At 39.5% G+C, this 16,335-nt stretch overlaps 1 protein-coding gene across 2 annotated transcripts; it reads right to left on the minus strand.

The window, feature by feature from the left end:
* Positions 1-1,353: 1,353 nt before the first annotated feature.
* On the minus strand, positions 1,354-14,087 carry eIF4B (eukaryotic translation initiation factor 4B). 2 transcript variants are annotated; one of them, XM_074096463.1, is made up of 14 exons: positions 13,985-14,087; positions 13,292-13,405; positions 11,069-11,262; positions 9,964-10,071; positions 9,185-9,270; positions 8,406-8,554; positions 6,853-6,976; positions 6,337-6,462; positions 5,231-5,307; positions 4,556-4,736; positions 3,483-3,567; positions 3,357-3,396; positions 2,667-3,247; positions 1,354-2,337 (listed from the first exon to the last, which is right to left on the minus strand). In XM_074096463.1, exons 1-14 carry the CDS (start codon positions 13,989-13,991, stop codon positions 2,281-2,283), a joined length of 1,929 nt encoding a protein of 642 aa, XP_073952564.1. In that variant the 5' UTR covers positions 13,992-14,087; the 3' UTR covers positions 1,354-2,280. The 2 variants fall into 2 exon arrangements, with proteins under 2 accessions (XP_073952564.1, XP_073952563.1); XM_074096462.1 differs by having other exon boundaries at positions 13,923-14,019.
* Positions 14,088-16,335: the final 2,248 nt, after the last annotated feature.

The following is a 16,335-nucleotide window of genomic DNA, read 5'->3' on the forward strand; positions in this document are numbered from 1 at the left end:
TTACGGGGGCTACTCTTAAAAGTCTATCTTACTCTCCTAAAATGCTATGTATTAACGTGAGCGGAATAGCACGATACCACAGAATATATAATAGTACTAACGTATACGTGACGATACGAACCAAAGAGCATATAACCACTATACGAACTTCGGACGGGAAGAGGCCCGACGGTTGTACGTTGGTGCCGTGGCGTCTGGGGCTACCGTTGGCGTGGGATGTTACATGCGTGGATACGTTAGCCCCGTCCCACGTCCAACGGTCTGCGCGGAAACCAGGGACAGCTGCAGACGATGCCCAAACCGTCAAGTGCCGCAAATATGCCTTTCTTAAGGACAACTACTTTTTTGCGGCACTTGCGGTCGAAACCTTTGGGCCTTGGTCGTCCGACACAAAAAAAATTATGAAAGAAGTGTCGGACAAACTAATCGGCATATCTGGCGACCAAAGAGCAGGCTTTTTCTTCGCCCAAAGACTGAGCCTTGCAGTGCAACGAGGCAACGCCGCTAGCGTCTTAGGCACAATGCCCCGCGCTGCGCTGCCTTTGGATGAGGAAGCCCGTTTTAGTTAATTTTATATGTTTTTTTATTTTTATGTAAAAATTAATTGTTTAAATAAATACACCTATACGAACTTCAAACTTCGTAGTACCAAGCCCCCTATCTCACCACACTGACAAAGGGGCTACTATGAAACTCGAAGTTCGTATCGCACCGTTCCTTTCACTCGCGTAGTAAATGACATAAGCGTCAGCGGGACGGCAACATACGAGTTCGAGTTTTGCACTTCGTTCGTAATAGCCCTGCAGGTGCGACTACTTTTAGAGCCACTGAAAATTAACAGTACAATTTTTGCGACGCAAACCTGACAAGATTTACCGACAAATTATTATTAAATTTAGATACAAATACTTGTCATTCGAAATTTAATTATTTAAATAAATCATCATCATCATCATCAGCCGGAAGACGTCCACTGCTGGACAAAGGCCTCCCCTTTAGATTTAAATAAATAATTAAATGTAAATACACGTCACTTCCACGGTAGTAGGTACTATTAGTTATTCTGTGATAGGTGCCCGTTCTGAAATACATTTTCGTGGAGGCGTGCCTCCGTGGATAATCAATCTTCGACTTTGAGAATGTACAAATGTAACAGGAAATGAATAGTTACGGGCAAAGACTTTAATTCATGTCATGTCATGGACATGGAACCTTTTCAAAGGAAGTCATTACGATTTTCCTTTGTAATTAATGCAATGTCACTAACACGTGGACGTTTACTGTGGAATGGTTCCATGGTGGCTCATGAATTTAAGTCTTTGACCGTAGATATGTAAAAATGAAAATACAGAGTGGCTGTAAAAAGAGTAATTTATTTAATTCACAATTAGAACAAAGTATACGAAATAAACTTGAGAAATTAATACAAATTAAACGTCTTCACGTCGTTTGACATGTTCCACCAATAAAAATACAATTGTGACGATGGCAGGCCCTACCTGAGGGAGCGGGGAGGCGACCTCCCGGACGACTTGACGGGCCACGACGCGCTGTCAAATGCATGTTGCAAATAACGCAGCACAAACGTAGCATTTGATTAATCAAGACATATCAGAGTGTAAAGATAAATAATACAATTAACATTTTAATAATCTAAATCGACTACATATTTAACATAAAGGAATATTCTAAAATAATGAATTAAGATTCCCTTGGTGGCAATCGAGGTGTATTGCGTCGATGTATTCTCAAAAAAGCTTTGATATTTCAACAAGGAGTAAATGAAATTACAAAACAATATGATACTAAAAACAATGTGAGAGCAGCACCTGTATCAAATCGTAAAAATAAAACCTGCCGCGACATATTTGACACGGAACAATATCAGCGTTGCTCTCCGCCAGCGTGGCGACCTACGTACAATACTACTACTCACCAAACCCATAGAAAAATTTACATCAAATCAGTACATGGTCACAGATCGAGCCCCAGCCCCTAGCGTCGCCCGAGCAGAAGACACTTCGGGGCCCGTACATTTGGGCTAGTACCTACAACCGGAATGAGACAAGTTGAATGTTACAAAAGTGGATGAAGTCACAGCCTTCCGGGAGGCGGTAGGGGCTGGGGCGGCCTCGGAGCGGCGAGCGCATGCAGCAACCTTTGACGTATCACAACGCACTACGACTCGAGTTCAATTATTACATAGCACACCTGAGTGTCTCAGGAGAGTCTCGTTACACTTGATTAATTTTTTTACACTTTACAAACGCGTCCGCGGCGTTACTCAGACACGTCCGCGTCTTCTAGGAAGCTGAATTTGTTTGATGCTACGAAATTCTGCAACAAAAACAAAAATACGATTAGTTAATTGAACTGTGATACACGAATAATACACTTTTAGTAACAATTAGCGAGGACATATGATCATTTACATGCTTTTGGTATCATCAGTAATAGTTACTGTTTTTTTAAAAACGTTTTTCAATAAAAAGACTCGTCAAGAACGTTTACCCTTTTTCTAATGCTAAAAAAAAACGAAGTTTAGATTATGTGGCGTATATACGTCTATGGTAACTTTAGCACGCAGTGAGGGTAAGCGCTGGCTTCCTGAACTGCAAGCCATAGATACCTGAAAAAGGGTTAGTTAAAAAGCTTGATATACTGACTGGTTTCTCTTGTTCCTGTAGTTTGGGCATGGGTCGATTGTCCTGGTGGTCTGTGTCGCGGTTGCGTGCGCTGCCGTTGCGGTCGGGGGAGGCGGGCCGGCGCTCGGGGGAAGCGGGCCGGCGCTCGGGCGAGGCGGTGCGGTGGTCGCGCGGGGGCCGGTCCCTGTCGTCTCTGTAGTCGCGGCGGTCGCGGTCGTCGCGCGAGTCCCGCGAGCCGCGCCGCCCGCGCTCTTCTGCGCCGTCGTCCGAAGGCGGGTCGCGCCTGTCGCGATCGTCTCTGGGGTCACGTCTGTCGCGATCGTCTCTGGGGTCACGTCTGTCGCGATCGTCTCTGGGGTCACGTCTGTCGCGATCGTCTCTGGTGTCACGTTTGTCGCGATCGTCTCTGGGGTCGCGGCGGTCTCTGTCGCGCGAGTTGTCACGCCTGTCGCGGTCTTCCCTTGAGTAATCGCGCCTGTCCCTGTCGTCTTTGCCGTAGTCGCGCCGGTCTCTGTTGCCTGAGTAATCTCGCCGGTCTTTGTCGTCCTTGGAATAATCTCGTCTATCTTTGTTGTAGCTTCGAGTGTCTCTGGTACGGTCATCTAGGGTAATACAATAAGGCTAATTTAAGTATTGTAAAATTTTGTGGTTTACGTATTTTTAATACGACTATAATCATTTTAAGATCGTTTTAATTAAGATAATACTGACCACGTCGTGCACCTCCGCGGCGGTCTCCGGAATGATCAGCCTGAAGAAGAATACAACATTTTGATAAATAACTAACATTTGAATTCATATATTGAACAGAAACATATCATTCATTATATCACTCACCCTGCGGCCCCAGCGCTCCTTCTCTTCGGTGCCTTTCCGAGCTTCCTCTTCTTGTTTACGCAGTCGCTCCTCTATTTCACGTTCCCTGTAAAATGCAATAAATGCTACATCATTTATCAATTCAATCTACTCTGCAATCTGTAAAAATCTGCACTTTAATGTTGGTGTAAAGCGATCGATCCGTACATAGAGACGCGGAACGATGTCTAGATAACCGTTTTGATATGGCACACGGAAGTAATTAGTAAATTTAAAAACAAAGTATTTTCACAGTCACTTCTGGTGCAAGAAAATTGTGTTTTTGTGATTTCAGCCCTGAGGCACTGTCACAATTGGGCACTCATCTGAACACTCATTTGCATTTGTGGCACTTGCAGTTCGGGCAGCCGGCAACAATCTTTTAATGTAAATTGTCCCATAAATTATAATTAGCCTTTACCCGCGGTTTCGGTCGCGTAAAGCAATTTTGTGAATGATTTTACTAAACTACCAAAAATAACACCAATGTCTCTCAATGTGTCCTCCTTGCCATTTAAGTTATAATATACTAGCGACTCGCTCCAGCTTCGCAAGGGCAAAGTAAAAAAAAAAACGGCCTATACAACTGGAATGTCCGATTTGAATACATAATTCAAAAAGTAATCTACAGGTACTGAAAACGTCTTCAATATAAAATTATTTATTTGGATAAGGATTAATACAATGGTATGGATAACATGGTCTGATTTTAGTCGTCATTTCTGTCAACTTTTAAAATGTAAAAAAGTAGAGACATAACTAAAATATCGCGCATTTTTTTGTTCTATAATCAATAGTTTCTACAGCGCATGCGATGAAAGATATTTTATGGCAACTATTTTTACACTTTGAGTTACATTATTGTAGTTTTAGTATGGAACCCTATTTTTTTCTGTTAATAATAATATATATATTGCCTATGGCACTTTGGAATAATTTAGCATTATAGATATCTACACGCTGAACTCATCGAATCACTAGACGCTAAACTTTATTGAATTATTAGAAGGATTATTATAACACGCTGCGGTAAGTGGTAAGGGTAAAACACTCACTTGGCGGCGGTATCGACCGGCTTGGCAGCCCCAAACACCTTCTCCGCGGACACGGGCTTGGCGGCGGGCTTGTCGGGCTTGTCTTCAAGCGGCGCTCCGTCGGCGGGCTTAGTCGGCGCGGTCTCCTCGCGGGGCACCGTACGCGGCAACAGGTTCAGCTTCGGACGCTCGCGGGGCTTGTCTGTTTCAGACATATTTCCAAGGTTTTTAGGGAGTTAATTATCTACTAACGAAGCCATCAATGTAATCCCACGCTTAATGCAAATAAATTCAATTTCATTTCATTTCATCAGATATCTAAAACTGGGTCTTTGAATTTTGTGCAAGTAAACCTTTCCGTTTACACTATATTTTTTGCGGTTATTTGAGCAAATTGATGAAGCTATATACCACAGATAATATTGATTATCGGAATCGAAAAAAGATTTGTAATAATGCATTGTAACAGTAGCTCCATACAAATAGTGTTCTGCACAAAATTTGATATTGTACATCAGTAAAACGTGACCACTGATGCTAGAAATCTGGCAAAGATTATCATTAACATATTACACCTGTAAAGTCTCTTTTCACATGATAAATGTGTTAATTTAGGTGTATTGCATGGGATTTTCTGGCGTATGATTTTTATTTATGTGTAATGCTTTAAGTTTTTTAAAGTTCATTTCTACTTACCATCTCTGGGAGGTGGATCGCGATCGCGGTCTCTGTCGCCAAAGCCTCGTCCTCCAAAACCTCTTCCTTCTCGGTTGCTGCAAACAATACAAACATTACATTTATTTGTCATAATAAATTCAGAGCTATGTACGTTTTATACGTTATAAAAGAATTTATCTACACCCATATAGTAAATCCTCAATTATGCGTTCAAAAACCATAGGTAATGGCCAGCATTACGACATTGGATTCAATTATGAACACGGATGTATCGTAATGAGATTTCATACATCATTACAGCAGGGCGGGCGGGGGGGGGCGCGACCACGTGCAGCAGCTCGTGGGGCAGACATACCTACCTAGTTCTCGTTAATGCAGGTCATTAACGCTAATCAATGGATGGTGAAACAGCCCCTTCGTATTATAATTTATTTCAAGGTTTATTGCTTAACATAACCAATTTTATAATGTTGCTTGCTTGTGGCTGCGACTAAATAATTAAAAAAATTAAAAATATTCAACTGCCTCAAAAAACCTTTGATGTGACCCCCCCCCCTCCTCCATATTTGTTTAGGTAAGAGCGCAGAGAAAATGTTGGTGTAAAGCGACCAGTTCGTGCATAATTAGGCACGAATCGGTGTCTAGGTAACCCTTTTAATCTAGCACTTAGAAGTAATTCGACAACAATCAAAATATTTAAATTTTGGTTGTTGCTTCATGTGCAAAATTACAAAGAAATAAGGCTTATTTGATTTTTAGTATCAAATACGCGGTTTGAATCGCGTTCACTGTCTCTACACCCTATGTTTTGTGTTCGATATACTTTGGCAACTGGAAGTAACTGTTTTATATGACTCACAGTAATACGCAAAAATATGACTACAGATGACGGTAACCGTGATATCGTGTTGATCACAATACGGGCTAAGCTTCTACGTACTAACAACAGCATACAAAAAAATATATATAAGATACAATCTTGCAGTCTTCAAATCTAGGGGGAATGGGTATTTATGAGGTAATTTAAGCGTGCTCCATCTTAGTCCACATATTAGTTTACTATCAGGCGTGATTTTGGCCAAACGCAACCCTATTTGTGTAAAAATAAATAAAAAAATAGATACCCAAAGCCACCGCCGTCGCGCTCCGCAGTGCGGAATCCGTCGCGGCCGCCGTAGCCGCCGCGCTCGCGCTCGCCGTCGCGCCCGCCGTCGCGCCCGCCCTCGCGGCCGAAACCGCGCTCTCGACCACTGGAATTAAATACGGTATTAGTTAATTAAAGAGGAGGGGGGCGGGGGTTAATTTTAACCCTGAAAAATGGACTAAACAGTCCATTGAGTTGGTAAATAACTAATCTCATAGCTAGTAGCTCACAGCTGTTATGATGATGAATAACTACTTTTTTTTGAGAAGTTTCTTGACTGACGAAATATCGCTTGACGGCGCTTGTCGTGCAACAAGCACTATTCTTGGTAACCAGCGATATGTCTGAAGAAATTCATTTGCTGAGTCACATTCATTTTGGTGCTTTGTTGACTACTATGATATTTAAAATTAAGAGTTCATATACATACTTTTTTTAAATCAAATATTCATTCAATCGTTTCTATTTAATTGAATCGAGTAATGGTGATAGTTACCGGTCATCCCCGTAGCGGTCCCGGCCGAAGGAGTCCCGGCCGCCGTACGGCGTGCGCGCGGGCGCCGGCTCGGCCGCGGGCCGGTCGCCGTCGCGCCACGCGCCCGGACGCATGTCCACCGTCGCTGCAAACAGTAACATACGTTACTTCAAGTTTCAATAACCTAAGGTTCACATGAAATTGTCTATGTAATTTATGTCTGTCATTTGTACATGAGCCCTACCGTACTCCTAAGAGATGTTTTCATTATTTATTATTTAAAATAGGCCAGCGATTGACCGCTTACCATCAGGTGAATCATACAATCGAGTTCTTATACTCATGACATGAGCAAAAATTGGAACAACAATATCTAAGGATGTCTATTGTTAAAACCCGTCCAGGAATTAAAAAAACGTCGCCATATTGCGGAAAGCTACCTACTGGAACTAATTTCTTCAACTGGCAACAGTAAATAAAGACGTCATTAACACCATCGGACAAGAACGACAAGATAATTTAAATCTTAAAAGATCACTCAGTTTAAGCATTTCTCGTTTAACGGAGCAAGCCAAAGACTAGTCTGAATTGAGTTACGGCGTACACCGAGTCACAGATTGAACTAAAACAGCCGGTCGCAGGGGGCTTCCAAAGACGCGGGGGCCGCAGTCTCGTCTGGAGAGTCCTCGACAAAGCCCCCGAGTTTGGGTTTCTGGTGCCCCTGCCATCGCTATAGGCGATGCCCCCGGCTAGGGGGCAAATAGAGACCGCTCGACCTTTACTCAGACCTTCCCGAGACGAATGGAGTAACTCAAATTAACGATCTATTTTAATACAAGTGATTTTTGAATAACATGAACTGCCTTCAGTGTCTTGTCTTTCTTTTTCGGGAAACGACACGTTAAAGAAAGTAGGCATTTATTAATAGTAAATGGAATTGTATAGTTAATATTTGTTAATTTGTGTACTCTGCTTGTGCGTCCCAAGTGTGACATTAAAGCTTGCTCCAAACACTATTTGCTTATCATCACTGTGACCCGATTGTTATAATACCGCTACGCGTGACTAATCTAAAATATAACAAAATTATTTTAAGATCGGTAAAAAATTTATTGACCTGAATAATTACGCAATTTTGTTGTTGCTAACATAATAATATAATTTAATATGAATTTGAATATTACTTGTCATATAAACAAGTTTCTTAAAAATCAAAGATATAAAGAGTTCTGTATACCTTCAGACAACTTCAGAATACCCTACACATAGTGCCATCCACGAAGACACGTGATTTTGTTTAAATTAGACATTAATGACATTGTAATAAGAATCACGGCACGCGTCATTGTGAATGACTCTACCTCTACCTTAGATACGGAAAAGAACTACGATGATCTTTAAAACATAAACAGGCATTCACGCAAAATATGCGCTCAAGTTGCCAAGTTGCGGAAAACAGCTCTTTACTACCGACACCTAACATAAAGAGGCATTGTCCTCTTCATCTTTGTGACAATAAAATTTGTCTTTGTGCACTTCCAATTACAGTGCGCGAAAGAGACTTCGGTACTCACATTCCTCGCGGTCGCGGTCGCGATCGGGCCCGCGGTCGCGTGTGATCTCGCCGCGGTCGCGCGTCATCTCCCGCGGGCGCGACGACGGCTCGGGCGCCGCCCTCGGCCCCGATCGCCAGTCGCCCGTCGTGCGTTCCGGGTCGTACTCTCTGCACATATTACATAACTCTAGACTAGTGAAAATAGGCGAAACAAAAGAATATTGCTTGCTCGAGTCAAAGAATTAAGACTAGAATTTTATTTCTCTTTACTTTTTATTTCATTTACTAGGTTGTTCGCGACTCGTCTGCCCCTCGGGAACTTTTACGTTCCTGGGGCAAAATATAGCTTTTGTCATTTACTTACCTATAACATAACTTGCTTTAGGTAGAAGGATTTTTGAAATCAGTTTTTAGTTTTTAAGTTCATCCATTATAAACGAACTAACACAAAAAAAACTTTTCACTTTATGGCCAGCATTACAGTAGATATTATGCATATGTGAGGGATATTCCATTTAGGCAGAATATTATGCTATGCATGCAATATTGAAATGTAGGTCACATTCTTCGTTCTCAATCTTCGCATTGAGGACGTAAATTATAAGATTATTTGCCATCAAAAATAAATGCATTTAAAACTGTTTTTTGGACTTGCACTTATCTTCCGACTTAAACTGGCGAAACAATAGCTATTTCGTGGGAAGATTTCTCCTTGAGCTTGTTTTTTGTAAGACAGTATAGGGGAGCAATCTGTTTGGGGAAGGGTCTCTTTACAATTTGTAATGTGCTCGGCATTACCTGTCCCGTTCGCGGCCCCCCCGGCCCATGCGCCGGTCATTGTTCTCGGTAGATACTTCTATTCTGATCCTTCGCCCGCCGACGCTCTGACAAAAGAAAAATAGTTGGTTGTAAACAATAATCTAAGAAGGGTCCATAATGATTTATGTAACAGAGCTAAGCTACAAATTTGCCATTTTATAAACCAAGTTCCTACTTATTCAATTTTAAAAGCTTATTTAATACAATGCCTTAGGGTGATTTTTTAATATTTTACTGGAATTGGAAGTAACAAAACCATAACCAAGTTGGTTTGGTGCAAAAGGGTCCTTCAACTTTTACTTGTACTACCTCGTTGCCATGGTTAAGTCCCCTGGACAACTGTTTAAAACCACGAGTTTATATGTTTTCTGTGGTTAAAATTCATCGAGTATAAATTTATGTCATAGTCACAAGCTCATTATTTTATAGAATATCTCCTAAGCATATTAGTCGCATATATCAAAGCAGTTTTTTTAAGAAACTGTCACTGTTGTCTCTTGGACAACGGGACAGAATAACAAACAAGAAAAAGTTGATTGCCCCTAAAACAAACATGGTAGGTAGTTTCTTTTACCAGGTCTTAATTACAAAATTCATTCTATGTAAACTGATATACTTACAAACAAATAATGTCAATTCAGTCCACTTTCTTTTATAGCAAGAGAGCAAGACTTCTTACTTCATCCCCAGTCTCATGCTAGTTTCATTTAAAACTTTCTAGACCCCAAAACAGACGGAAAAAATCAAAATATACTTACAAGATCAGGCAAGTTCATAGCATCTATGAGACTTTCTCTGTCTTCAAAGTCCACATAGCCGAATCCTTTGAGGCGGTCGCCCTCTCGCGGCAGTCTCAGGTTAATAATCTGTTAACAACAATGTTATTTATAAAACTTAACTTACGTGTTTTGGTAATTTTGCGTGTTTATGCAGCATTATACATTGTTTGTTCTTACAATACAGTAAATAGAAAAAGAAGATATATCTCGTCATATCTTGGTGCACATTTTCTGTTATCTTTTTGTGAGATTTATTAAAACAAAACAATGATGCAGCAAAATGACTCCAGCCAACATTGCAGTCATTATAAAATTGGCTGGTCAAGATTGTTTAGCCCTTGGTATGCGAATCTTCAGCTGACACCAAAAGCATCCCATTAATCAGCTCAGTGGACTAATATAAAAAGTAAAAAGATTAGCTGAGGGTTTATACTTCTTTGTTCTTACATACAATGGTTGATCAATGATTACAGTAGTCGTCTTTACCCAATTTATCACGGAAAATGTACTATTCCCATATTAATTTGATTTAAATAGGGTTTCACATCAACATAATCAATTTACTTTTGATTTTGCTCAACACATTCCAATTGACACATATTTAAAGATGCAGTAAAATAGTGTATTAAATGAAAATTTTTGGGAATACATACACCAGCATATACTTGGTTTGGATAGGTAATTAAGAGCGCTTATACCTGCTGAGCTGGCAACATTGTATTTTTGTTGGTTTTTCTCGATTATTCCATAATAGAAAAATAAGATAAGATAAGCAGGTATAAACACTTAACTAAATGTAAACAAATCAACAACAATTGGTGTCTTAAAACATACAAAATTTCCCATTAAACAATCTAAACATTTACGTTTCTGTATTGAAATACACTAGTCTAATTGGTATTACAATGATAGATAAGTAAAATGTTTTAAATCCTTAACTGTACCAATTCTGGCAGCTGAAGTTTATCTAAACCAAGTATAAGTTAATGGCCGGGATGTGTACTCTCACAGCAACTATGAGCTTATTGAAACAAAAGGCTTCCGCCAGCTGACGCTTGATGAGCAATCCTTGTCAATATATTACCTTGAGTCCTTCGAACAGATCCGAGATAGCGCTTTCATCAACATCATAGGGCAGGTTGGAGATGTGCGCAATGTAGGGCGGCCGGCGCGGGATGGACTCGTCGTCGACGGCGAGCCCGCCACGCGCCGCGCGGGACGCCGACGGCAGCACCACCGGCGCACGGGAGCGCGACGCGTACCCATAACTCTCCGTGGCTGACCGACAAACATTGCAAGTGCAAGTATTGATAGTGAAAATGAATGGCACATGTTCAGCAACTAATATGGATTTAGATTGAGATTTAATCAAAATGTAATTTTTTTAAGGGGTATGACGAAACCGAGGCAGCTATTTATTTTGGTCCTGTAGCAGCAAATTATTCTAGGCTTATGTGTCATGTCATAAAGAGGACAGTTAATCCAATTTTATAACAGTACATGATTTTCAGTTGCAGTAATAATTGATTAGCTATTTTTTTTTATTTGTGAGTCCAAAGTACTATATTTTAAGTACCTACCTAAATTGATTCTTAGAACCTCAAGATGGCATATGCCATTAATATGGTAATTAGCACTTGTTGTTTTAAACTAATCAAAATGTTATAAATAAACAATAAACAGCTTTAAGTTGAATTATGCTAGAAAATGAGGAATGCAAAGTACAACCAAAATTTTCCAAATGCAGAAAAATACTATTTTATTTAGTGATCAATTTGATAATTAGCAACTTGATTATTAATTAAAATGTTGTTAGCTAATCATTTATAATTGCATATTACTAGTCTGAACAGGAATAGGTAGTTATTATTCATTCTAAACAGGATGTAGACTAGACATTACAGATGGTGTATGCTTCTTTAACTTGAGCCCTGGGCCTTAGGCCTTAAGCTTAGCCTATGCTGTGCTAAGAGTAAGTCTGCACATTTACTTACGAAAAGATTATTTAACTTGCCTTTGCACATTCAATATCATCAGTCAAAAAGTTTCACAGAACCTACAGCAGTAGTTATTTATTAATTTTCTAAATGTTTAATGATAGAATAAAACAAACAATCACATTTTGTATGAATGCACAAACAGGAAAACTAGAAGATCTAAGAAAAGAATGACTGGCCTTATTGTACAAGAAATGGAGAGTGCAAAGTTGTGTGTAAAAAAAGCTATTGAATGCTGTAAATAGCATGCCCAAGAAGTTTGTTGCCAATATAATAAAAAAACTGATTATCCATGTTACCAACAATAAATATGACAATAAGCACGAGACACATCAATTAAGTAAGTCTTACCAAACCATTAAATCAAAGTGATTGGTCATGATTAAACCTTTAACCGCCATTGTCTGAATTATAAGACAAAAATTATCCAGCTCATTTCGACGCAGTCTTATAATTAAGACAAAATGTCATATAGTTTCGGTGTAGGTGGCAATACGGGCATGTACCATTGAAAAGTGTATTGGTGGTTAAAAGGTTAAAGTAACTTGGTGCAATTCAAGCTAAGAATTAAAATTATGACAGGTAAAATGACAGTTTTAAGTCACAAAAACCTGCAATGTTAAATATATGATAACAACAATTTTCTCCATCCATTTACCAATAAACCAATAAACAAATTATTTGGGTGCTGAAAGTACAATGAGGTCTTGTATGCAGCAATTTAAATTGTAATTACAGTTAAAATTATACAGCTCATAAATATTAAATTGTTATGCCTAATATAACCAACATGCCTAATCAATAATCACTCTAGCAAACTAATGTATTGATAAGAGGAAAAATTTAAAAATGAATGATGCAACCTTATTTAGAGCATTTTAAGTAAATTATGTTCTTATTCTAAAATAAAAGACCCTCAGTTAAAGTTAGGGAGTGGGCCAATGAAAGACTAGTCTGAATTGAGTTGTGGCCAAAGCCATCTCGTAGATTGTGCTAAAAGTGCTGGTCACAGGGGTTTCCAACAGGCTATGTGTCTGTGCCTCCACCCAGCCCCCAGGCCGAGCATCCCCAGCTAAACACGAGCCTGTGATTTCTGGTTCCCCCACCTTCTCTGTGAGAGAAGCATCCGGCTAGAATGTGTAAGAAACACAAGAGACCTTTCCTCAGACCTTCCCGGGGCAGAGAGAGTGACAAGCACTCGTTTGTGTGCCCCAAGTACGAGATTAACATTGGCCTACCATTTCCCTTTGCATATCATCACTGGGTCACTCAGGTACTAATCTTGTGAAACAAAGTGGACAAATACTCACGCTCATCATCAACTGAATCCGCCCAGTTGTTTGTAGTTGGTATCGTGGTCGGCTCTGCTAGAATATCGGTGATATTCACCGGAATCCATTTCGCCTTCTTAGATTTTTTACTGCCTGTAACACATTACGTAAAACTTGATTTAATTTTTGTAAAAGCGAACAACGTTAAAAGCTTGTAAAGTGTGGATGGCATTCTTTCGATGACGCATTGCGAGCGAACGACCTACTACTAGGTACGACCGCATCTGAAAAGCGGTTATCCGTGGGGAGAACAGGCACGTACCCAAAGGACAATCTCTACTTGCCGCACAGATGTTTCACTGCACTATTCCAACATTTAACTTAATGGCCAAATTATGCTAGATAATTACGATAATATGTAACGTAAAAATATAAGTATTGAGTATTCTGCACAAAAAGTTAAGAATGTGGCCACGCGGTAAATCCAAACGTCCGCAGAGGTGAAATGATGACACGTTAGCATTATTAAACGCCACAAAATACGTACTATTATATAAAAAATAAATCAACACAAGAGGTATAGCAAAAAAAAAGTGCGAAAATATCAAAATTAACACGAAAATCAAGTAAAAACTAGCTTTTTTCACGTGACAAAACCTTAACGACTAACCTGTAGCGGCCATATTATACAGGCTACACCACAGAGCCCATAAACAATGTTGCCATACTCACTTGACATTGTCGCGCCGGCCGAGTCGAGAACTAAAATGCCATGTAATAGATGCGTTCAAAAATATTTATAGGTTTAATTGATTACCTTCACAGTTCATAAATTAAATTATAATGATAATGGCGCATTAGTGTAGAATGTTTTTTGTAATAATTATTAGTCGTTAAACCGTTGGTAAGTAATTTAAAACACACAAAACAATCCACTGTACGTCATTTCGAGATTTCGATAAAAAACTACAAATGATAATTATTAACTGGGAGAGTAACGTTTCTACAGTTACCACTTTGAACATGGTTCCATCTGGGCAAGCGACTCACAGCATCCACAAGTCCACAACGTCACACCACACACACACCAACAACGATTGCACGCGATTGGTCGCGCTATGGTCACGTGGTGATAAGCGCTGCCCACCAGGGCTTGTGCCCACTGCCGCAGTGGTCAACCGCGTCACAGAACAGATTGAACAGAATATAATATAGTTGAGTTGACCGCGTAGAGGTAGAGACGGCACACGGACGGCAGTAGTATATCGTAATGGTAGTATGCTAGTATGCATGCAGTAGGAAGCATAGAGCACATTGTAATATAGAAAGCAGTAAGTATTACGACGGCAGTAGTATATGGTAATGGTAGTATGCTAGTATGCATGCAGTAGTAAGCATAGAGTACATTGTAATATAGAAAGCAGTAAGTATTACGCCAAAAATAAAAAAATAAACTTTTTATTTATTTCTCTTAACGATAAGTACATTCATTTGGTTTGTGTTTTTCTGGTAAGGTCATGTGTCCAACAACGAAACTTACACTTAGGAACATTGCGATATTTCTAAAGTACCACGTTGCCAGATCGTACACTATATCGCGTAAGGACACCCTTGAGAACCACTGTATTCTAGTTTGCATCGGCGTCACGTGGAGGGACACGTGTCAACGGAGCTTTTTTAGTATTATTGGCACAAAAGTAAATATTTTCAGCATTATTTGTAGATTTTTCATTAAATTGTGGTTAGAAATTCAGTATATTTAACGCTTTCTTAATATTAAACATATTATGTAGATTATCGTGGACTAGATCACCTGTTAAAATAGCACAATTCAGCAGGCAAAAATTCGAGGTTAATATAAAATAACTTAGGTAGTTAACAATGAAACATTTACGCATGGGACATTTAATGAGGCTGATTAAAGTAAAAAGTAAAAAAAACTGTTTTGATTACATCCTTGCATTTACAAAAATACGTATTACATAAATACGTCTCAAAATTATGAAACAGCTTATATTAGTTTTCACGTTTCATTGTTAAATATGTAATGTTTCATTCTGTACACCACTGTGGACACAGTGAAACATTTCCCATTTTTACTTTTTATTTTTTTGATAACTTACTACACATTCCTAAAAGAATACTGTGTACTTATGTCACCCGAAACCTAAGTACTGTAAAAAATAGCTGAGTACCTGGGTTCGATTCCCAGCGCTGGTCTCTTTTTCTAGTTTTTCTGTGCATCCATGTCTCAGTTTGTATTTTCGATATGGTTTCACGGGATATCCGTAAAAGTAACGAATTTGGAGTTGAAATAAAAAATACAAAGAGACTCGAAAAAAAAAAACAATCATAATGTAATACTGAACGCGTCTTTACTATTTACATTTAATATGTTAAAATCCATTCGAATACTAAACAGTGGCGCCATCTAGTAAGACAAAAAACGATAGCACTCAATGAATGATGTTGCGTGAGGTTTTTAAGTGTGGCTTTCAAAGTGTTATTACAGGCGTGATCTTAAAACCGTACCATAAAAAATATCGAGCAACCACAGTCTTGCGTTCCATTTTGTTCGGAAAAAATGGGAAAAAGTTTTCGAAAGACAAAACTGTCTCAAAACACAGACATTCAAAACTAAACTATGAGATTTGACATTTCGGAGACCACACGCTACACTAGCGCCTCTAGCGGCGAATTCATACGCGATAGCAGCTACGTTGCGATGCGTTGTGTGTGATGTGATGATGCTCTCTGTCTCTCTATCTCTCTATAGCTTTAATGCTACACAACACAAGCCGTCACACTCACAACACACTGCATCAGATAAATGTGAACGCAACCATATAAAATGTATGAAACCGATACCGTTCTGACGGGCTACTACAAAACTCGAAACGTAAGTGTCAGAGGGACAGCACGACACGAACTTCGAGTTTTTTAGTTTCGTAGTAGCCCAGCAGGCTGATGCGTCACGTCACAACACGACAGTTAAATGTGAATGCAGCTTTAGAGTAAGCGGGATGACACGATACGATCGAAGATCAACATTTTAATATTGAACTTTGTAGTAGGTAAAGTAT

Source organism: Choristoneura fumiferana, chromosome 13 (genome assembly GCF_025370935.1).
Source record: "Choristoneura fumiferana chromosome 13, NRCan_CFum_1, whole genome shotgun sequence".
Taxonomy (NCBI): Eukaryota; Metazoa; Arthropoda; class Insecta; order Lepidoptera; family Tortricidae; genus Choristoneura; species Choristoneura fumiferana.